Source organism: Lutra lutra, chromosome 1 (genome assembly GCF_902655055.1).
Source record: "Lutra lutra chromosome 1, mLutLut1.2, whole genome shotgun sequence".
Lineage (NCBI taxonomy): Eukaryota > Metazoa > Chordata > Mammalia > Carnivora > Mustelidae > Lutra > Lutra lutra.
In genome coordinates this window covers 200,363,817-200,386,881 of record NC_062278.1, presented here as the reverse complement: position 1 = coordinate 200,386,881, position 23,065 = coordinate 200,363,817, and the positions used below count along the sequence as shown (strand labels likewise).

The 23,065-nt window shown below is 40.6% G+C and overlaps 1 protein-coding gene across 4 annotated transcripts in view; it reads left to right on the top strand.

Moving 5' to 3' along the window:
• Positions 1 to 23,065, top strand: part of CACNA2D3 (calcium voltage-gated channel auxiliary subunit alpha2delta 3) — an 880,032-nt gene that overhangs the window by 330,183 nt on the left and 526,784 nt on the right. For all 4 annotated transcript variants that reach the window (XM_047691716.1, XM_047691706.1, XM_047691725.1 and 1 more), the window contains exon 5: positions 17,807 to 17,969. In XM_047691716.1, coding sequence (XP_047547672.1) covers positions 17,807 to 17,969 — 163 coding nt within the window. The remainder of the gene's footprint in view (positions 1 to 17,806; positions 17,970 to 23,065) is intronic.

Below are 23,065 nucleotides of genomic sequence, written 5' to 3'. Positions count from 1 at the left end.
TGGGAAATAGAGTTTGAATGAAGCACAGCCAGGCTCATTCTTTTATGTATTGTCTGTGGCTGCTGTCCTGTTACAACAGCAGGGTTGAGGAGATGCAGTAAAGACTCCAGAGGTCCCAAAGCCTAAAATATTTACTCTCTGACCCTTTACAGAGAAAAGTATGCCTACTCCTATCCCTGTCTTATTGACTCACTTTTAGACACTTACTCAGTGGACCACTGCATTCTGAGCTGGTGTGTGCTAGGTGCTGGGCAACAGCACACCCGCCATTTTGCCTCTGGTATATATTTGCCACATTTTGTCCCCTGGTTTAGTGTCCTGTGTGCCCCATCACACTTAGTAGGTTATCGGATTTACTCACAAAAGAATTGATTTACTCTGACCCCATGGGTGACAGGGATTCAGAAATACTGAGATGGAGTAATATATCTTTTCCTTGATCATATAGACAAAGCCACTGAGCCCTGTAATTATAGCAATGAATTCCAAGGACCAAGAAACGATTCTTCTTGTTTGCACTGAGTCAGCTTTTTCAAAATCAATACAGAATGGACAAATGGATTTGGGAAGGAGGCACAGAACTCCCAGTCATCCGTGGTGAATGATAAGCAGAATCCTGCCTGTACTTTCATCCTTCCTTCATTTGCATTCTAGTCTGTGAGGATTATTCCATTAAATGGCAGTTTAGAAGCTGCCTCCAGAGAGCCCATAAGTGAACCGTGATTGTATTGGCCTTCACCAAGCTGGCTGAGGCTTTGTGTGTTAATTTAGCATTCAGTTATAATGAAACAATGGCATTGGAGGCTTGCATTTTTACAAGCATCATAATATTATGTGAAGCACTTGGGTCTGTGGAAAGTTGAGACTTCAGTTAACATGGAGCTGTGCGAGGATTCCCCAATGACATGTTTCCTACAAAGCAGAGCCCTTGAGAAGAAGGGGCCTTCCCCTACTTGGCCAGTTCATGGGCTGGTCAAGGTGTCTCTGCCTAGTAGGGTGTTGTCTTGGTTCATGTTTCAGCAGAAAGGGTTGATTTCTTTTGTTTTGGGGTGTCATATCATAGTAAATAATTTTTCAAAAAATAGTTGTGGGTGGAATGTATTAAACTGAGTTTTGTTTCTCTCAAGTTTTTGATTTAATAATTTTAAAAAGTTAAAATCTTTTGTGACATGATTATCTGTTTTCTGTGTGTTGAGTTTGAGGAGTTTTTTTATAGATCTTGGAGATCAGCCCTTTGTCTGTACTGTCATTTGCAAATATCTTCTCCCATTCCATGGGTTGCCTCTTTGCTTTGTTGACTGTTTCCTTTGCTGTACAGAAGCTTTTGATCTTGATGAAATACGAAAAGTTCATTTTCACTTTTGTTTCCTTTGCCTTTGGAGACATATCTTGAAAGAAGTTGGTGTAGCCGATGTCAAAGAGGTTACTGCCTGTGTTCTCCTCTAGGATTCTGATGGATTCTTGCCTCATGTTGAGGTCTTTTATCCATTTCGAGTTTATCTTTGTGTATGGTGTAAGAGAATGGTCGAGTTTCATTCTACACATAGCCTTACACCAGTTAGAATGGCCAAAATTAACAAGACAGTAAACAACATGTGTTGGAGAGGATGTGGAGAAAGGGGAGCCCTCTTATTACACTGTTGGTGGGAATGCAAGTTGGTGCAGCCACTTTGGAAAACAGTGTGGAGATTCCTTAAGAAATTAAAAATAGAGCTTCCCCATGACCCTGCAATTGCACTATTGGGTATTTACCGTAAAGATACAGATGTAGTGAAAAGAAGGGCCATATGTATCCCAGTGTTCATAGCAGCAATGGCCACAGTCGCCAAACTGTGGAAAGAACCAAGATGCTCTTCAATGGACAAATGGATAAAGAAGATATGGTCCATATATACAATGGAGTATTATGCTTCCATCAGAAAGGATGAATACCCAACTTTTGTATCAACATGGATGGGACTGGAAGAGATTATGCTGAGTGAAATAAGTCAAGCAGAGAGAGTCAATTATCATATGGCTTCGCTTATTTGTGGAGCATAAGGAATAACATGGAGAACATGGGGAGATGGAGAGGAGAAGGGAGTTGGGGGAAATTGGTGGGGGAGATGAAGCATGAGAGACTGTGGACTCTGAGAAACAAACTGAGGGTTTTGGAGGGGAGGGAGGTGGGAGGTTGGGTGAGCCTGGTGGTGGGTATTATGGAGGGCATGTATTGCATGGAGCACTGGGTATGGTGCCTAAACAATGAATTCTGGAGCACTGAAAAGAAATTTCAAAAAATAAATAAAAATTTAAAAAATCTTTTGTGACTTAATTTTTTTATTGAAACATAAATTTCTATGTAGTAAAATACACAGCTCTTTAGCAAATAATTCAGTGAGTACTGACAAATGAATATACCTGAGTAATTCATACCTCATCAAGATATAGAACATTTCCAACAACCCAGAATGTTCTCTCACGTCTCTTTGAAGTGGAAACCCCCCTCCCCTTGGAGAAGCAAATCACGTGGCTCTCACTATTGAATAATAATTTTGCCTGTTTAGAACTTCATATAAATGGGATTGCACATATGTTCATTTTTTGTTTCTGGCTTGTTTCACTCAAGATGTTTGTTAAAACCAACCATATTTTGAGTGTATAGTAGTTTTTTCCCTAGTAATAATCCACTATATGAATATATCACAGATTTATTTATCCTTTCATCTATCGATGGACAGTGGGCTTCTAGTTTTTGGCTCTTGTAAATGGGGCTTCCGTGAAAATTCACACCACATTTTTGTGGCTATATTTCCATTGGATAGATACCTAGGGGTGGAATTATTGGATCATAGGGTAGATAAAAGAACTGGTAAAATGGTTTTCCAAAGTTTTTTATATTTCCATGAGTAATGTATAGGATTTCTGCTTACTCTGCATTCTTGCCAACATTTAGTATTTTCAGAAATTTTAATGTTAGCTATGCTAGTGAATGTAAAATTGCATCTGGTTGGACTTTTAGTTTGAGTTTCCCTGATGACTAATCTCGTTGAACCCTCTTTGGCTTGCATATTAGTCATTCATACACTTTCTTTGGAAGGTGTTCAAATCTTTTGCCTTATATTTTCTTTTTCTTTTTTTTAGAGATGGGGAGAGAGAGAGGAGTGGGGAGGGGCAGCCGAAGGGGGGGAGAGAGAGAATCGTAAGCAGGCTCTGTGCTCCCCACGGAGCCCAACACAAGGCTTGATCTCACAACCCTGAGATCACAGCCTGCACACAAATCAAGAGTTGGACACTTAACTGACTGAGCCACCTAGGTGCCCCAGCTGCCTTATATTTTCACTGATGTTTTGAGTTATAGGAATTCTTTACATATTCTGGGCATAAGTCATTGGTCAGATGTGTATTATGAATTGTTTTTCCTCAATAATGCTTTTTCTATTTCTTTTAATAATAGTGAATTTAATGATTAAGATTTTTGAAAATTTTAAAGTCTAAATTATCGATTTTTAAAATTGTTTAAGTGTTTTGTATGTCCTAAGAAGTCATTGCCTACCTGAAGACTACAAAGAAATTTATCTTTTTTTTTTATTTGAGAAGTATTACAGGTTTGTTTGTTTGTTTGTTTGTTTTTGAGAAGTATTACATCAAACTCTGTCATCCATCTTGAATTACTATGTATGTGTTGTGAATTAGGTGTGAGGATGTTGTTTTCATATGCTTAGTCATTTGTCCCAGCACAATTCGTTGAAAATATATTCCCCATTCAATTATGTAGGCACCTTCATTGAAACTCAGTTAACTCTGTGTGTATGGCTTAATTTCTGGGTTCTCTATGCTGCATTAACTGTTTGTCTATTCTAATGCCAATACCACACTGTTTTGATTAATTACATATATAGTAAGACTTAAAATCAGGAAATGTGACTCCTTGGATGATTTTTTCTTTTTCAAAATTGTTTTTCATATGCTAGATCTCTTTCATTTCTGTATAAAATTTATAATTAACCTGGCACCTCCTAGAAAAAACCCACTGAGATTTTGATTGGGATTTCATTGAATTTTTAGATCAATTTGGGAAGAATTAACATCTTTTTTTTTGTTTTGTTTCTATTTTTTTTAATTTTATTATTTTTTTATTTTTTTTTAAATTTTATTTTTTATAAACATATAATATATTTTTATCCCCAGGGGTACAGGTCTGTGAATCGCCAGGTTTACACACTTCACAGCAATCACCATACCACATACCCTCCCCAATGTCCATAATCCCACCCCCCCTCCCAACCTCCCTTCCCCAATCAACCCTCAGTTTGTTTTGTGAGATTAAGAGTCACTTATGGTTTGTCTCCCTCCCAATTCCATTTTGTTTCATTTACTCTTCTCCTACCCCCTTAACCCCCCATGTTACATCTCCTCTCCCTCATATCAGGGAGATCATATGATAGTTGTCTTTCTCCGATTGACTTATTTCGCTAAGCATGATACCCTCTAGTTCCATCCACGTCGTCGCAAATGGCAAGATTTCATTTCTTTTGATGGCTGCATAGTATTCCATTGTGTATATATACCACATCTTCTTTATCCATTCGTCTGTAGATGGACATCTAGGTTCTTTCCATAGTTTGGCTATTGTAGACATTGCTGCTATAAACATTCGGGTGCACGTGCCCCTTCGGAATACTACGTTTGTATCTTTAGGGTAAATACCCAGCAGTGCAATTGCTGGGTCATAGGGTAGTTTTATTTTCAACATTTTGAGGAACCTCCATGCTGTTTTCCAGAGTGGTTGCACCAGCTTGCATTCCCACCAACAGTGTAGGAGGGTTCCCCTTTCTCCGCATCCTCGCCAGCATCTGTCATTTCCTGACTTGTTAATTTGAGCCATTCTGACTGGTGTGAGGTGATATCTCATTTGTATTTCCCTGATGCCGAGTGATGTGGAGCACTTTTTCATGTGTCTGTTGGCCATCTGGATGTTGTCTTTGCAGAAATGTCTGTTCATGTCCTCTGCCCATTTCTTGTTTGGATTATTTGTTCTTTGGGTGTTGAGTTTGCTAAGTTCTTTATAGATTTTGGACACTAGCCCTTTATCTGATATGTCATTTGCAAATATCTTCTCCCATTCTGTCAGTTGTCTTTTGGTTTTGTTCACTGTTTCCTTTGCTGTGCAAAAGCTTTTGATCTTGATAAAATCCCAATAGTTCATTTTTCCTTGCTTCCCTTGCCTTTGGTGATGTTCCTAGGAAGATGTTGCTGCGGCTGAGGTCGAAGAGGTTGCTGCCTGTGTTCTCCTCGAGGATTTTGATGGATTCCTTTCTCACATTGAGATCCTTCATCCATTTTGAGTCTATTTTCATGTGTGGTGTAAGGAAATGATCCAATTTCACTTTTCTGCATGTGGCTGTCCAATTTTCCCAACACCATTTATTGAAGAGGCTGTCTTTTTTCCATTGGACATTCTTTCCTGCTTTGTCGAAGATGAGTTGACCATAGAGTTGAGGGTCTATTTCTGGGCTCTCTATTCTGTTCCATTGATCTATGTGTCTGTTTTTGTGCCAGTACCATGCTGTCTTGATGATGACAGCTTTGTAATAGAGCTTGAAGTCCGGAATTGTGATGCCACCAACTTTGGCTTTCTTTTTCAATATTGCTTTGGCTATTCGAGGTCTTTTCTGGTTCCATATAAATTTTAGGATTATTTGTTCCATTTCTTTGAAAAAAATGGATGGTACTTTGATAGGAATTGCATTAAATGTGTAGATTGCTTTAGGTAGCATAGACATTTTCACAATATATATTCTTCCAATCCAGGAGCATGGAACATTTTTCCATTTCTTTGTGTCTTCCTCAATTTCTTTCATGAGTACTTTATAGTTTTCTGTGTATAGATTCTTAGTCTCTTTGGTTAGGTTTATTCCTAGGTATCTTATAGATTTGGGTGCAGTTGTAAATGGGATTGACTCCTTAATTTCTCTTTCTTCTGTCTTGTTGGTGTAGAGAAGTGCAACTGATTTCTGTGCATTGATTTTATATCCTGACACTTTACTGAATTCCTGTACAAGTTCTAGCAGTTTTGGAGTGGAGTCTTTTGGGTTTTCCACATATAGTATCATATCATCTGCAAAGAGTGATAGTTTGACTTCTTCTTTGCCAATTTGGATGCCTTTGATTTCCTTTTGTTGTCTGATTGCTGAAGCTAGGACTAGTACTATGTTGAATAGCAGTGGTGATAACGGACATCCTTGCCATGTTCCTGACCTTAGCGGAAAAGCTTTCAGTTTTTCTCCATTGAGAATGATATTTGTGGTGGGTTTTTCATAGATGGCTTTGATAATATTGAGGTATGTGCTGTCTATCCCTACACTTTGAAGAGTTTTGATCAGGAAAGGATGCTGTACTTTGTCAAATGCTTTTTCGGCATCTATGGAGAGTATCATATGGTTCTTGTTCTTTCTTTTATTAATGTGTTGTATCACATTGATTGATTTGTGGATGTTGAACCAACCTTGCAGCCCTGGAATAAATCCCACTTGGTCGTGGTGAATAATCCTTTTAATGTACTGTTGAATCCTATTGGCTAGTATTTTGGCGAGAATTTTTGCATCTGTGTTCATCAAGGATATTGGTCTGTAGTTCTCTTTTTTGATGGGATCCTTGTCTGGTTTTGGGATCAAGGTGATGCTGGCCTCATAAAATGAGTGTGGAAGTTTTCCTTCCATTTCTATTTTTTGGAACAGTTTCAGGAGAATAGGAATTAGTTCTTCTTTAAATGTTTGGTAGAATTCCCCTGGGAAGCCATCTGGCCCCGGGCTTTTGTTTGTTGGAGATTTTTGATGACTGTTTCAATCTCCTTACTGGTTATGGGTCTGTTGAGGCTTTCTATTTCTTCCTGGTTCAGTTTTGGTAGTTTATATGTCTCTAGGAATGCATCCATTTCTTCCAGATTGTCAAATTTGTTGGCATACAGTTGCTCATAGTATTTTCTTACAATTGTCTATATTTCTTTGGTGTTCGTTGTGATCTCTCCTCTTTCATTCATGATTTTATTTATTTGGGTCCTTTCTCTTTTCTTTTTGATAAGTCTGGCCAGGGGTTTATCGATCTTATTAATTCTTTCAAAGAACCAGCTCCTAGTTTCGTTGATTTGTTCTATTGTTTTTTGGGTTTCTATTTCATTGATTTCTGCTCTGATCTTTATGATTTCTCTTCTCCTGCTGGGTTTAGGGTTTCTTTCTTGTTCTTTCTCCAGCTCCTTTAGGTGTAGGGTTAGGTTGTGTACCTGAGACCTTTCTTGTTTCTTGAGAAAGGCTTGTACCGCTATATATTTTCCTCTCAGGACTGCCTTTGTTGTGTCCCACAGATTCTGAACTGTTGTGTTTTCATTATCATTTGTTTCCATGAATTTTTTCAATTCTTCTTTAATTTCCTGGTTGACCCATTCATTCTTTAGAAGGATGCTGTTTAGCCTCCATGTATTTGGGTTCTTTCCAAATTTCCTCTTGTTATTGAGTTCTAGCTTTAGAGCATTGTGGTCTGAAAATATGCAGGGAATGATCCCAATCTTTTGATACTGGCTGAGACTTGATTTAGGACCAAGAATGTGATCTATTCTGGAGAATGTTCCATGTGCACTAGAGAAGAATGTGTATTCTGTTGCTTTGGGATGAAATGTTCTGAATATATCTGTGATGTCCATCTGGTCCAGTGTGTCATTTAAGGCCTTGATTTCCTTGTTGATCTTTTGCTTGGATGATCTGTCCATTTCAGTGAGGGGAGTGTTAAAATCCCCTACTATTATTGTATTCTTGTCGATGTGTTTCTTTGATTTTGTTATTAATTGGTTTATATAGTTGGCTGCTCCCACGTTAGGGGCATAGATATTTAAAATTGTTAGATCTTCTTGTTGGACAATTCCTTTGAGTATGATATAGTGTCCTTCCTCATCTCTTATTATAGTCTTTGGCTTAAAATCTAATTGATCTGCTATAAGGATTGCCACTCCTGCTTTCTTCTGATGTCCATTAGCATGGTAAATTCTTTTCCACCCCCTCACTTTAAACCTGGAGGTGTCTTCGGGTTTAAGATGAGTTTCTTGTAGGCAACATATAGATGGGTTTTGTTTTTTTTATCCATTCTGATACCCTGTGTCTTTTGATTGGGGCATTTAGCCCATTAACATTCAGGGTAAGTATTGAGAGATATGAATTTAGTGCCATTGTATTGCCTGTAAGGTGACTGTTATTGTATATTGTCTCTGTTTCTTTCTGATCTCCTACTTTTAGGGTCTCTCTTTGCTTAGAGGAACCCCTTTCAATATTTCCTGTAGAGCTGGTTTGGTATTTGCAAATTCTTTCAGTTTTTGTTTGTCCTGGAAGCTTTTAATCTCTCCTTCTATTTTCAATGATAGCCTAGCTGGATATAGTATTCTTGGCTGCATGTTTTTCTCATTTAGTACTCTGAATATATCATGCCAGCTCTTTCTGGCCTGCCAGGTCTCTGTGGATAAGTCTGCTGCCAATCTAATATTTTTACCATTGTACGTGACAGATTTCTTTTCCCGGGCTGCTTTCAGGATCTTCTCTTTGTCACTAAGACTTGTAAATTTTACTATTAGGTGACGGGGTGTGGACCTATTCTTATTGATTTTGAGGGGGGTTCTCTGAACCTCTTGAATTTTTTTTTTTAAAGATTTTATTTATTTATTTGACAGAGGGAAATCACAAGTAAGCAGAGAGGCAGGCAGAGAGAGAGGAGGAAGCAGGCTCCCTGCTGAGCAGAAAGCCCGATGTGGGGCTCGAACCCAGGACCTGGGATCATGACCTGAGCCGAAGGCAGCGGCTTAACCCACTGAGCCACCCAGGCGCCCCTGAACCTCTTGAATTTTGATGCTTGTTCCCTTTGCCATATTGGGGAAATTCTCTCCAATAATTCTCTCCAATATACCTTCTGCTCCCCTCTCTGTTTCCTCTTCTTCTGGAATCCCAATTATTCTAATGTTGTTTCGTCTTATGGTGTCACTTATCTCTCGAATTCTCCCCTCGTGGTCCAGTAGCTGTTTGTCCCTCTTTTGCTCAGCTTCTTTATTCTCTGTCATTTGGTCTTCTATATCGCTAATTCTTTCTTCTGCCTCATTTATCCTAGCAGTGAGAGCCTCCATTTTTTATTGCACCTCATTAATAGCTTTTTTGATTTCAACTTGGTTCGATTTTAGTTCTTTTATTTCTCCAGAAAGGGCTTTTATATCTCCCGAGAGGGTTTCTCTAATATCTTCCATGCCTTTTTTGAGCCCAGCTAGAACCTTGAGAATCGTCATTCTGAACTCTAGATCTGACATATTACCAATGTCTGTATTGATTAGGTCCCTAGCGTTTGGTACTGCCTCTTGTTCTTTTTTTTGTGGTGAATTTTTCCGCCTTGTCATTTTGTCCAGTTAAGAGTATATGAAGGAACAAGTAAAATACTAAAAGGGTGGCAACAACCCCAGGAAAATATGCTTTAGCCAAATCAGAAGAGATCCCAAATCGTGAGGGGGGAGTAAGGGGATAAAAAGAGGTTGAGAAAGAAAAAAAAAGAAACAATTAAAAAAAAGAAAACCAATAGAGAAAAAATATAAAAAGGAACTAGATAAACTAGTTAAAAAACGTTAAAAAAGAAAGGGTAAAAGTTAAAAAAATTTAGCAGAAGAAGAAAAAAAATTGAAAAAGAAAAGAAAAAAAATTAAATTAACTGCAAGGCTAAAGAATCATGGGGAGAAAGCCATGAGTTCCGTGCTTTGCTTTCTCCTCTGGAATTCCGATGCTCTCCTTGGTATTGAAACTGTACTCCTTGGTAGGTGAACTTGGTCCTGGCTGGGTTTCTTGTTGATCTTCTGGGGGAGGGGCCTGTTGTAGTGATTCTCAAGCGTCTTTGCCCCAGGCGGAGTTGCACCGCCCTTACCCGGGGCCGGGCTGAGTAATCCGCTCGGGTTTGCTTTCGGGAGCTTTTGTTCCCTGAGCGCTTTCTGTAGAGTTCCGGAGGGCAGGAATGAAGATGGCGGCCTCCCGGTCTCCGGCCTGGAGGAGCCGAGAGCCCAGGGCCCCACTCCTCAGTGCGCCCTCAGAGAACAGCGCCCAATCACTCCCGTCACCCTGGCCTCCAGCCGCGCTCCGAGCTGACCGAGCCTGTGACCGGTTCAAGGTAACCCCGAGCTTAGAGCTCACTCCTCGGCTCTGTCTCTGTAGCCGGCTTCCCTGTTCTAATACCTGTAAGCTGTGCGACACTCAGACGCCCCCGATCCTTCTGTGACCCTGCGGGACCTGAGGCCGCGCTGACCCCGCCTGGGCTTCACCCCAGCCAAGCCTCTGGAGCGATGTCCCTCAGCGGAACAGACTTTTTTTTTATTTTTTTATTTATTTTTTTTTTATTTTATTTTTTTTTTAAAGATTTTATTTATTTATTTGACAGAGAGAAATCACAAGTAAGCAGAGAGGCAGGCAGAGAGAGAGGAGGAAGCAGGCTCCCTGCTGAGCAGAAAGCCCGATGTGGGGCTCGAACCCAGGAGCTGGGATCATGACCTGAGCCGAAGGCAGCGGCTTAACCCACTGAGCCACCCAGGCGCCCAGCGGAACAGACTTTTAAAAGTCCTGATTTTGTGCTCCGCTGCTCCGCCACTTGCCGGGAGCGGGCCCCTCCCCCCGCTGTCTATCTTCCAGTCGCTTTGGATTCACTTCTCTGCCAGTCCTACCTTTCAGAAAGTGGTTGATTTTCTGTTTCTAGAATTGCTGTTCTTCTTCTCTTCAATCTCCCATTGGATTTGTAGGTGTTTGCAATCCTTAGATGAGCTATCTAGCTGATCTCCCACTACCTGAAGTAGTCTCAGCTGCTACTTCTCCGCCATCTTGACTCCTCTCCCCGAATTAACATCTTAATACCAAGTTCTCTAATCCTTAAATAAGGCATCTCTTACCATCTGTGTAAACCTGTTTAAATTTCTCATAGCAATACTTTGTAGGTTTTAGTATACAGGTATTACAAAATTTTAAAAATTTATACTTAAGGATTTCATGTTTTTTATACTATTGTAAATGTTACTGTTCTTTCAATTTCAAATTCCAATTGTTCTTTGTTAGTCTATTAAAATATAGTTCATTTTTGTATATTGATCTTATATCATGTGATCTTGCAAAGTAAACTCACTGGTTGTAATAGATTATGTGGATTCCTTAGGGTTTTCTAACATAGATAGTCGTGTTATCTGCAAATAAAGACAGCTTTTTCCTATCCAATTCCTAAGGCATCCATCCATCCATTCATTCATTTATTCATTTGTCTTACTCTAAGTACTGGGACCACCAGTACAATGTTGCATAGAAATGGTAACCCATCCTTGCCTTGTTCTAGATCTGGGGAGGAGAATATTCAGTGTTTCATAAGAAATATAATATCAGCTATAGGTTTTTTTGTAAGGTGTTCTTTATTAGATTGAGGACATTTTATGCTGTGTCAAATTTCCTATAAATTTTTATGATGAGCAGAAATTGAATTCTTTCAAATGTTTTTTCCACATTGATTTGGTAATGTGATTTTTTTCTTCTTCATTCTTTTAATGTGGTGAACTGTGTTGATTGATTTTTCAGATAAACCAACCTTGAATTCCTAGTATAAGTATAGCTTAGTCATGATGTATTATCCTTTTAATTATAGTTGGATTTCATTCAGTATTATATTAGCATTTTTTCCTCTAGGTTAATGAGAGATATTGGTGTATAACATATATATTTTTAAAGATTTCATTTATTAATATGAGGAAGAGAGAGAGAGAGAGCACAAGTGAAGGGCAAGGGCAGAGAGGAAGGGAGAAGCGGGCTTCCTGCTGAGCAGAGAGCCCAATGTGGGTCTTGATCCCAGGACCCTGGGATCATGACCTGAGTTGAAGGTAGACACTAAACTGACTGAGCCACCCACTTGCCCCTGTAATATATCCTTTTTAAATGTTCATGTCTGATTGGATTCAGAGTTATGCTACCCTCATTAAATAAGTTGAGAAATAGTTGCTATAAGATAGTTCTTTTTTTTTTCCTTATACATTTGATAGAATTCATCATGTAAGGCATCTGAGCCTAGAGCTATTTATTTTAGCATGGCTAGTAATTGTAATAGTAATAGTAATGGCTGTATATATAAAGCCAGTCATATTTTATATTTCTTCTTGTGTCCATTTTGGTAGTTTATATGTTTCAGGGAATTGGCACTTAAGTTATCAAATATTAGCATTAAGTCGTTTGTAATACTTCCTTATCCTTTCATTATCTGTAGGATCTATAATGTTGTTTCTTCTTTTATTCTGTTATTTCTTCTTTTATTCTGCTGAGTATTTTGTACTTTCTTACATTTTTCTTCATCAGTCTAGCTAGGGTTTTAAAATTTCATTAATCCTTTTAATGAACCAAATTTTGATATCTTTGATTTTTTCCCATTATTTTTTTCTATTTTTATCATTTCTGCTTTTATCTCTATTATTTCATTCCTTCTTTTAACATTGAGTTTCATTTCCTCTTTTTCTGTCTTTTTACAGGAATATCTTAGACTATTCATCTTAAAGTTTTCTACTTTTCTATTATAAGACTTTAAATTTGTAAATTTTTCTCTAAACTCTGCATTTCTCTAAACTGCTACATCTGGCAAATATTTTTTTTTTTTCATTACCATTCATTTCACAATATTTTCCAATTTCTCATGTCATTTTTCTTCCTTGACTCATGTATTATGAAGTAGTGTGCTGTTTAATTTCCAAATCTTTGGGGTTTTTCTAGATACCATCTTTTCTTAGGTATCATTGATATTTTTCATGTCATTATCATATAATGACCTCTAAAATGAGCCCATTGTTATCAGAGAACATACTATGTGGGTTTTAGCTATTTTAAACTGACTGAGACTTGTTTGGTAGCCTAGTGTGTAATCTGGAAAAGAATGTGTGCTCTTCAGTTGTTAGGTATAGAATTCTATAAATTCAATGAGGTTATGTTGGTAGGTAGTGTTGTTCCATGACCACCCCCCAGTAAATGTCCTTAGCACTGTGTCTTTATCAAGCCTTCTGGTGGGCAGCTTTGCAAATGTGTTGTCACAGTTAATTGCTGGAAGTATTAGGGCATCTTATGTGATTGCCCCAGAAGATAACTCTTGGAAATCTGAATCTGGATTCCTGGGGACTTTATCCCATGTGGCCTCTTGGCTGATTTGCTTAAATATTTTCATTGTAAGGAATCTTTTCAAAAAACCAACTTTGGTTTCATTCATTTTTCTCTATTGATTTCCTGTTTTCAATTTCGTTGACTTCTGCTCTGCAAATAAAACAGTTTGATTTTTTTCTTCTGGTTATTTTGGATTTAATTTGCTCTTCTTTTTTTAGCTTTCTAAAGTATAAACTTAGATGTTTATTTTCCTTTATTAGGAACATTTGTTTAATGTATAAATTTTCTTCTAAGTTCTGCTTTTGCTATGTCTCACAAATTTGGTAAATTGTATTTTAACTTTTAGTTTATAATTTCTCAAGACTCCTTTTTTGAACTATGTGTTATTTAGAAGTATGTTCTTTGCTCTCTAAATATTTTGGGATTTGTCCAGCTATCCTTTTGTTATTGATGTCCAGTTTAATTCCGGTATAATATAGAAGCAGAAACTGTATGATTCCTATTCTTTTAAATTTGTTAAGGTGTTGGGACACCTGGGTGGCTCAGTTGGTTAAGCAGCTGCCTTCGGCTCAGGTCATAATCCCAGCGTCCTGGGATCGAGTCCCACATCGGGCTCCTTGCTTGGCGGGGAGCCTGCTTCTCCCTCTGCCTCTGCCTGCCATTCTGTCTGCCTGTGCTCGCTCGCTCTCCTCTCTCTCTGACAAATAAATAAAAATCTTTAAAAAAAAAAAAAATTTGTTAAGGTGTGCTTTATGGCCCAGAATGTGATCTGTCTTGGTGATTGTTCCATGAGAGCTTAAGAAGAATGTATAGTCTATTGTTGGATGAAGTATTCTATATATGTCAATTAGATCTCATTGATGGGGTTATTCAGTTTAACTAGATTTTTACCAATTTTCTGCTTGCTGGATTTGTCAGTTAGTGATAGAGGGGTATTGAAATATTCAAATATAATACTGAATTCATTTATTTCTCCTTGTAGTTCTATCAGTTTTTACCTCACATATTTTAACACTCTGTTGGTAGTGTATACATGTTAAGAATTGTTATGTCTTCCTGGAGAATTGACCCTTTTATCATTATGTAATGCCCGTCTTTTTCCCTAATAAGTTGCCTTACTTTGAAGTCAGCTTGGTCTGAAATTAACATGTCTACTCTTTCTTTTGATTAGTGTTGCAATGGTATATCTTTCTCTGTCTCTTTACTTCTAATCTATCTGTTCTTTATATATACAGTGAGTTTCTTGTAGAAAACATACAGTACGGTCTTGTTTTTTCATCTGCTTTTAGTTTTTGCTTTTTAGTTAGTGTATTTAGACCATTCACATTTAAAGTGATTATCAATATAGCTGGATTAGTATTACCATATTTGAACATGTTTTTTATTTGATGATCTTGTCTCTCTTCCTCCCTCCTTCGTTCCTGCCTGTCTTCTACTCTTTCTTTGCCTTTTCTGGATTTAATTAATTATTATTAATTAATATTAATTATGTACTATTATATGTAACATATATTTATATATATATATTTGCCTTTTCTGGATTTAATTATTATTAATTATTAATTAACACTACATATAATTACATATTATTATATATTATTATTATTAGTTAATATTAAAATAAATATTTTTTACCTTTTCTGGATTTAATTTTTCTTCTTGCTTAGCATGTGAATTATACTTCCTTTGAATATTATTTTAGTGGTTACCTCATAGTTTGCATTATACCTTTACAACTAATTCAAGTCCAATTTCAAATAGTCCTGTACCACTTCATGGGTACTGTAGGTAGCTTTTAACAGTATTCCCAGTTCCCCACTCTTGTTCCAACAGTGTTGTAATTCCTTTCACTTATCCATAAAGTATAATTACCCAACAATTTGTATTATTATTTTGAATAAACTTATCTGTTAGGTCAGTTAGGAATGAAAAAAATGATTTCTAAATCATTGATTTCTGCTCTTATCTTTATTATTTCTCTCTTCTCCTACTGGATTTAAGTTTATGCACTGTTCTTTTTACAGCTTCTTTAGGTGTAAGGTTAGATTGTGTATTTAAGACTTGTAGTTTCTTTTTATTTTTTTAGAAGATTTTATTCATTTATTTGACAGAGAGACAGAGATCACAAGCAGGCAGAGAGGCAGGTGGAGAGAAAGGAGGAAGCAGGCTTCCCGCTGAGCAGAGAGCCTGATGTGGGGCTTGATCCCAGGACCCTGAGACCATGACCTGAGCCGAAGGCAGAGGGTTAACCCACTGAACCATCCAGGCACCTCTAAGACTTGTAGTTTCTTGAGAAAGGCCTGTATTGCTATATACTTCCTTCATAGATCTGCCTTTGCTTCATCCCAAAGGTTTTGAACACTTGTATTTTCATTTTCATTTTTTTTTCCATGAATTTTTTCAATTCTTCTTTAATTTCCTGGTTGACCCATTCATTCTTTAGTAGGACGCTCTCTAGCCTCCTGTATTTGAGTTCTTTCCAACTTTCCTCTTGTGATTGAGTTTGAGTTTTAAAGCACTGTGGTCTGAAAATATGCATGGCATAATCTCAGTCTTTTTGTTATATGCAACAGATGAATCATTAAATTCTACTTCTGAAACTAATAAAAAAAAGAATAAGAAAATGATTATTTTATTTTACTTTCATTTATTCCTGCTGTAACAGTCTTCTTTATGTAGATCAGAGTTTCTGACCTATAACATTTTCATTTTCTTAAAGGACTTTTAATATTTTTTGCAAGGCAAGTCTAGTCCCAAAAAATTTCTTCAAATTTTGTTTATATGAAAAGGTATTTAGTCTCTTTCCATTTTGAAAGACAGTTTTGCTGGATACAGAATTCTAGGTTGGTGGGCCTTTTCTCTGAACACTAAGTATTTTACTCCACTGTCTTCTTGCTTGCCTAGTTTCTGAAGAGAAAGTCGATATAATCCTTATCCTTGTTCTTCTAAGACCCCCCACCCCCATTTCTGACTTTTAAAAGATTTTCTTTTTGTCTTTGTTGTTGTTGTTTTTTCAGTTTGGTATTATATGCTGATGTGTACATTTCTTTATATTCATGCACTTCGTGGTCTTTGAGGTTTTTGCATCTGTGGTTGGCGTGTGTCATTAATTTTGGAAAATTCTTAGCCATTATCACTTCAGATATTTCTTTTGTTCCTTTCTCTCTTTCTTCTCCTTCTGCTAATCCCATTACATATCTCTTACTTTTTGTAATCGTAACACAGTTCTTGAATGTTCCATTCCCTCTTTTTTTTTCTTTGCTTTTCAGATTAGAAAGTGTCCTTTGACATATCTCCAAGTTCACTCATTATGTTCTTGGCTATGTTCAGTCTGCTGATGAGCCATCAAAGGCATTCCTCATTTCTGTTATAGTGTTTTTGATTTCTTGCATTTCCTTTTGATTCTTTCTTAGAATATCCATCTCTCTGTTTCTTATCCATCTGTTTTTACCTGTTTTGTACTTTTCTATTCATGCCCTTAGCATATTAATCATAGTTCTTTTAAACTCTCAGTCTGCTAAATCCAATACACTTGCCATCTTGGAATACTGCTCAGTAGATAAGCACACAGACTCTGGAAGTAGATGGCCTGTGTTTGAATTCTGGCTCTGCTCATCATCTGTGTAGTCTTTCACAATGTACCTCTGTTCTTTCTACCTCCGTTTCTTCATTGCTGAAGTGGGACTCCTCACAAAACCTACCTCATAGAATTGTTAGGAGAAATGAAGCACATGAAAAGCACTTTGGGGGAGCCTGGGTGACTCAGTCAACTAAGCATCTGACTCTTGATTTCCACTGAGGTCATGATCTCAGGGTTATGGGATCAAGCGCTGCGTTGGGCTCTGTGCTGAGCATGGAACCTGCCTAGGGATCTCTCTCTTCCTCAGCTCCTCCCCACCCAGATAAATAAATAAAACACTTAGAATAATGTCTGTCACAAAGTAGGCCTTCTGTGTATGTTAGATGATGATGATCATGACCGTGATGAGGTTGATGATGAAACAGCCATTTGTGCCATATGCCAGCACACTCCCATGCGAGGCCCATGACCTGTGTTGTCTCCTCTGCCTGGGGTGCTTCTCCCCAGATGCCCACATAGCTTGTTCCTCCTGTTCTTCAGTCTCTGCCTGAGTGTCCCCATAGCACTGAGACCTTTCCTGAGCACCGTATATAAACACAGCCCTTCTGCTGCTGTTCTCCCTGCCTTCCCCGGCTTTGCTATTTTCCCTAACAAGTATGGTTATAAGACATTTTACAGGTTTACTTGTTTTTTGTTGTTGTTGTTGTTGTTGACTTCATAGTCTCCTTCAACTTAAATGTCATCTCCTTCAACTTAGGGGTAAGGTTTGTCTTCAAAATTTAAAGAATTAAAATATCCTTAGGGCAGTTTTCTCTAGTTATAAAAAGAACTACTCTGCAGCTCCTTACAATAAGGTTTTGAAGAATATTTAATGACATTGAGAAATATTTATCTGGTGCTATCACGCCTGTGCAGGATCAGCCACAGATGACAGGGAAGACTAAAGGAGATAGTGTGACTAAGGCAGGGTCCACGCCTGTAGGGGACCCCCCGCAGCCTGTGCCCAGGTCTGTCTGAGTTCACAGCCTCTGGCCCTAAGCCACAAGTAATGCTTTTTGACTTTCTCTTTCAGTATGAATACTTCAATGCTGTGCTGATAAACGAAAGGGACAAAGATGGGAATTTTTTGGAGCTGGGGAAGGAATTCATCTTAGCCCCAAATGACCATTTTAATAATTTGCCTGTGAACATCAGTCTGAGTGACGTCCAAGTGCCCACGAACATGTACAACAAAGGTAAGACTCATTGCTGGCGCTCCTTGTAGAGGGTGGCGAGCAGAGGGTACAAGGGACGGCTCCGGCTGGTTTGGGGTAGTGTGTTTTTGAAAAATACCATTACAAGCTGGGTGTGTCAGCATCAGCGGGATAGGTGGGGTGTGTCAGCATCAGCGGGATAGGTGAGGTGTGCCTGTTCTGCCTGGAGATGGCTTGCTGTTGTCCCAGCTGGTGTTCGCATCAAGCCATCTAACATGTAATCCAGGGGCTGGCAAGCCTTTTCTGTGAAGGGCCAGCTACTAACTAACTTAGGCTGTGCGGGCCACAGTGTCTCTGTTGTAGCTCCTCAGCTCTGCTCTTCTGGCACAAAGGTAGCCTTAGACACCGCATCAATCAGTGGCTACGGCCGTGTGCCAGGCCACCTTTTTATCTACCAAAACAGATGGCTGGGTTTGACCCGCAGGCTGTAGTTTATGACCCCTGCTATAGTCTTGTTCTCTTCTCTTCCATTCCTTATCATGCTTTTATGGGTTTGGAAGCCCCCGGGGTTGCAACAGAATCAGCTGTGGTCTTTTCTTGGAGTACAAAGCAGGATGGACCTCTGTGGGGGCCCCCTGTTTCAGGCTTGAATGGAGAATCCACTCAAATCCAGTCTTCTCATAGACCCCCAGTTCTTTCCCCCAAATTCTCATCTGCCCGTGCGAGCTGGGATTATAATGGCTGGGGATGGGGCTCTGGCCTCAGACTGTCTCTGGTTGGTCCCGCATTCCATCTCTTACTGGCTGTGCCTTTCATGCACCCCCTTGTCTTTAGAATTCCGCTTCCACATATCTAGGATGTGGATAATAATTGTGTCCACTGCATGGGGTGATTGTGAGGGCCACACCTCATAAGTTGGTGGGAATGTTGCATTCAAGTGGAGGATGTTGCCCTCTTTATCCTCACCGTCAAAGCGTAGGACTTTGCTTTGCTTTGTCACACCTGACCAACAAAGAGCCATCCTCCCCAAAATAAATCGGAAAACCATGGCATCTTCAAAGCAAAATGCCGCCCCGTTGTCTGTCAAGGTTTCAAAGACAGGGGGAGCCGGTTTCCTCCCTCCCCCCCCACCACTAGTTTCAGCGTCATATCCAGAGTGCAGTGGTCAAGAGAAGAGCTCTGGGTATGAGTCCCACTCTTCCCCTTGCTGGCTCTGGGATCCTGACCAGGAAACTTTGTCTCTCCAAGCCTTGGTTTCCCATCCTGTAAGAGAGGAATAAGGCTACCACCTCCTTCTGGGGTTATTGCAAGGCTACGGAGTGAAGTATGCACAGCTTTAGCAATAAGATTTGCTCCCAGAAAGCACTCAGTGCATTTGAGCTGCCATGGTTATTACTGGAAATACCGTGAATACACATTGCATTTCTAAATTATCCTAGGTCACCATTTCAAGAGCTTGGTCAATGATTAAAGAGTTCCCAGCTCACGGCCTGAAACACTCTTGTGCTTCTCTGTTGTGCCTGGATACCTAATATCTCCCTTCCCGGGTTATTCATTACCCATGCTTAAAATTTAGAGGAGACAGTATCCTATCCATGAACGTCTCTGATGGTTATTGGGGACCCCATGGTGAACCAAGCACAGCCCCTCCCTCAAGAGGGCCACAGTTTATTTGGGGGAACAGGTAGGTAAAGAGATCAGTAGAACACCCTGTGTGTCACTTGCTGGCCACAGTTACAGACAGTGGGGGGCAGCGGGAGCTCCAAGGAGGGAGCCCGACCATAGACTCACATGGACAGCCATGTATTTATCTCTCTCTCTTCCCTTCTCTCTCTCCGAGAGATTGATGCCGATCTGAACCGTCTCTCGTGGGTTCTGGACTGGACCATGTCCTGTGGCTGAATCCTCACTTTGGACTCTTCCTGAGGGCAGATCCCTGAGGACCCAGACTCTAGAGGGCTCAGCCCCACCTCGTCGAGTACAGTTTGTTCTAGTTCCCCAGGGTGAGCCTGTCAGCCGAGGAAGGAAACCCCCTTCTGTGTGGTGTGGCTGGAAGAAAGCCATCCTCTCAGCATTAAATGCATTCTCAAGTGAAGATGAAAAATTCACAAGATTTTACAGAGCAATTTCAGACATAAAACTATTGAGACTGATCTTTTAAAATGTGGTAGCTGCTTCAAGGTTGCTCGAGCCATTAGCACCGTTATCGAGATTTAATTGCACCTTGAGCTTTAAAGGCATAATTGTACCTTTCAATGACGGCAGCACGTTAAGGGACTAGCCCTGCCATTGATCATATGGGCTGCAGAGTCAGGGCTCTGAGGCTCACAGAATCCTAACAGATCGCTTGAGCCATGGAACTGGGTAATAATATTTAAAGTCAACCTCCAGGGGCACCTGGATGGCTCAGTGGGTTAAGCCTCTGCCTTCAGCTCAGGTCTCAGGGTCCTGGGATCGAGCCCCGCATCAGGCTCTCTGCTCAGTGGGGAGTCTGCTTCTCCCTCTGTCTTCCTGCTTCTCTGCCTACCTGTGATCTCTCTCTTTCTGTCAGGTGAATGAATAAAATCTTTAAAAAAAAAAATAAAAAATAAAGCCAACCTCCACAGCCCTTGTGGGACCTCCCTACCACCCCTACCCAGACTCAGTGCTCCCTCAGCGAGGCTGTGGGGTCATGGACCAAGGTCAGCCAGGCGCTGTGTCCTGTTTCTGCCAGCCAAGCAGTGAGTAGCCGCACAAGGGAGAGAGGAAGGGACTTCGGGAAAATTCCTGTCTCCATTCCACCTAATTCAAACCAGCCTTAGTCTTTTTTCTTTTCAAGCTGCAGAAATATATTTCATGTTAAGAGGGCCCGCCAGCCCAGATCTGGTTACTGATGACATGTGCTCGGAACACATGCTCCAGGCTTGGTCACTGTCTGGCTGTGCTATTCCCGGGTTAGAAATCTTGCCCCAACAAAGGAAACCAATACAGGATATGCTTTCTGGGCTACTTGGACAGAGCAGAGTGGGTACTTAGGAGAGTGGGTACATAGCAGAAGGTCTGATATTTGCCTGGGAGCTGCAGTGCCCTGTGCTTTTGGGCATAATGGCTGGTCATAGCTGAATGTAGCCGGTAAAGTCTGTTTTCTGCGATCTGCTCTTCGTCTCCTTGGCCAGGTCAACATCTGCCTCTGCTCATGGTGCCTTTCTCATGGGCACTACAGGAGACTGGAGCTTCAGAGGTCATGGCCTGGGGGCAAGCGGGCCCACTGACCAGGAAAGTTCAAAGAGCCCCACCCCAGAGTCCTGAGAAATGTGTCTTAGGGTCCCGCTAGCTTCTTCACGAAACCTCTTCTGTAGATGTTTGCTGAGCGGCTGCCTTGGCACCTAGCTGGGGCACCGTGTCATCTGTGACACTCCTGGGAAGACTAGCTGAAGCCCAGAGAGAGGCACTGCCTTGATGAGGAAAGCATGGAGTGTGTGCTTGTGTGTGGACCATTGATGGTCTGCCCGTGGGTTCAGATAATACCAAAGTCAGTTTTATGTCCTCCCTGGGCTAAAACGGTGTAAAAAAATACACACGCAAACACACACACACACACACACACACACACACACACACACCCCTGGACATGGACACATACCTACATAGGTCCACCTGTTCGCATGTCTATATCTACACATGTGTGTCATGTGTGTTTGTATATGTGTCATGAAACCTACCCCTTTATTCCCGCATGTGCCTCTGCACCCAGAAGAGAGCCCCTCTTCTCATTCACAGTATACCCTACTCTTTCCTCCCTGGTACCCCGTTTCTCTCCATTTCTGTTATCCTTGCCTCCCCTTTCCTGCTTACCCAAATGCTCCTCCCAAAAGCCAGCTCAGGAAACCTCTATCATTCACTCTTTCCTTAAGTGACTTCAGTTTATTCCTTTGTTCTAGGATTGCTTTGTTCCAGAAGTGCACTGCGTGTCTTGTTGTTGTTATTGTTGTTGTTTGTTTTTTGTTTTTGTTTTTCCTTTTCCACTTGGAGTTTTCCGAGGGCAGGGGACTCTGCTGCTTCAACCTGGTGCCCTACTTTCTCCCAACACCATGCTCTTTACTTACTGGGTTTTGCAGAGATGGGGGATGAGCTGGGAGAGAGCAGTGCCCCTGCCTCCTGGGATGTGAGAAGTCAAGCCTGCCTGGAGTGTTCTCATGGTGTTTGCAAGCAACGAAAACATATCCCGGCTGATTTAAATGGAAAAGAAACTTTTTGAAAGGATGTTGGTTGGCTCACAGACTCTCCAAGAAAGCTGGAGAATAAGGCTTGGAAAATGGTGGGGAAGGAGGGCGGCCAGGGGCCAGAGCCACACCCAGAGCCAGCCTGGCAAGGCTCTCGCACCACGGCTTTGCCTCACCAGTGCCTCTGTGACTGCGAAAAATGTCTGTGCCCCATTTTCCTCAAACAGACTTCGGAAATGGTCATCCCAGTGGTCTGCCTCAGCAAGTTGCAGTGTGGATGAAGCCTGTAGAAGGATGCCTGGTGTACGGTGACCGCCCGGTACCTGAGCTTGAGCAAGTTTCCCTTCCCCTCCCACCCTCAGGATCCTTAGCTATAAGATGGGTATAATATCAATATTGACCTTCTGGGATTTGCGGTGAGCACTGTAAGAATAATGCCCGTGTGGGCTGGGGAGCAGTGACTAGTCCACTGATGTTGGCTCCTATCCCCTGCTGGAGGGAAAAATAAAACCCATGTCATGAGGTTGGGGTCCAATAGCCCAGGGAAAACATGTGGCCCGTCAGGGAGACTGGTCCTTGACGTGGGCCGAGGCACCCTGCTCTTGTTATGACCCCATGACTTTGTTCCCTTCTCAGGAGCAGTTATGGTTAAGGCAGGAGGGACTTCAAGAGGAGGCAGGATTAGAAGCCGGTGTTTTCATCATGTTCTCTCTGGACTACATGCCACCTCTGTGCTGGGGCTGGTGGATGGGGAGCCACTTCTCTCAAGTGCTTGAAACCCATGAACTGGAAATAGACCAGAATTTGGATGGAAAGTGTCTGCTTCTATTTTCTCTCAGAGTTGGTGCAGAACAGCAACGGGTGTTCTGTGATTCTGTGTTTTTAGGGTTGTTGGCTGCTAATCTGAGGGTTTTCCCCTTACTTCCTTGTCCCACT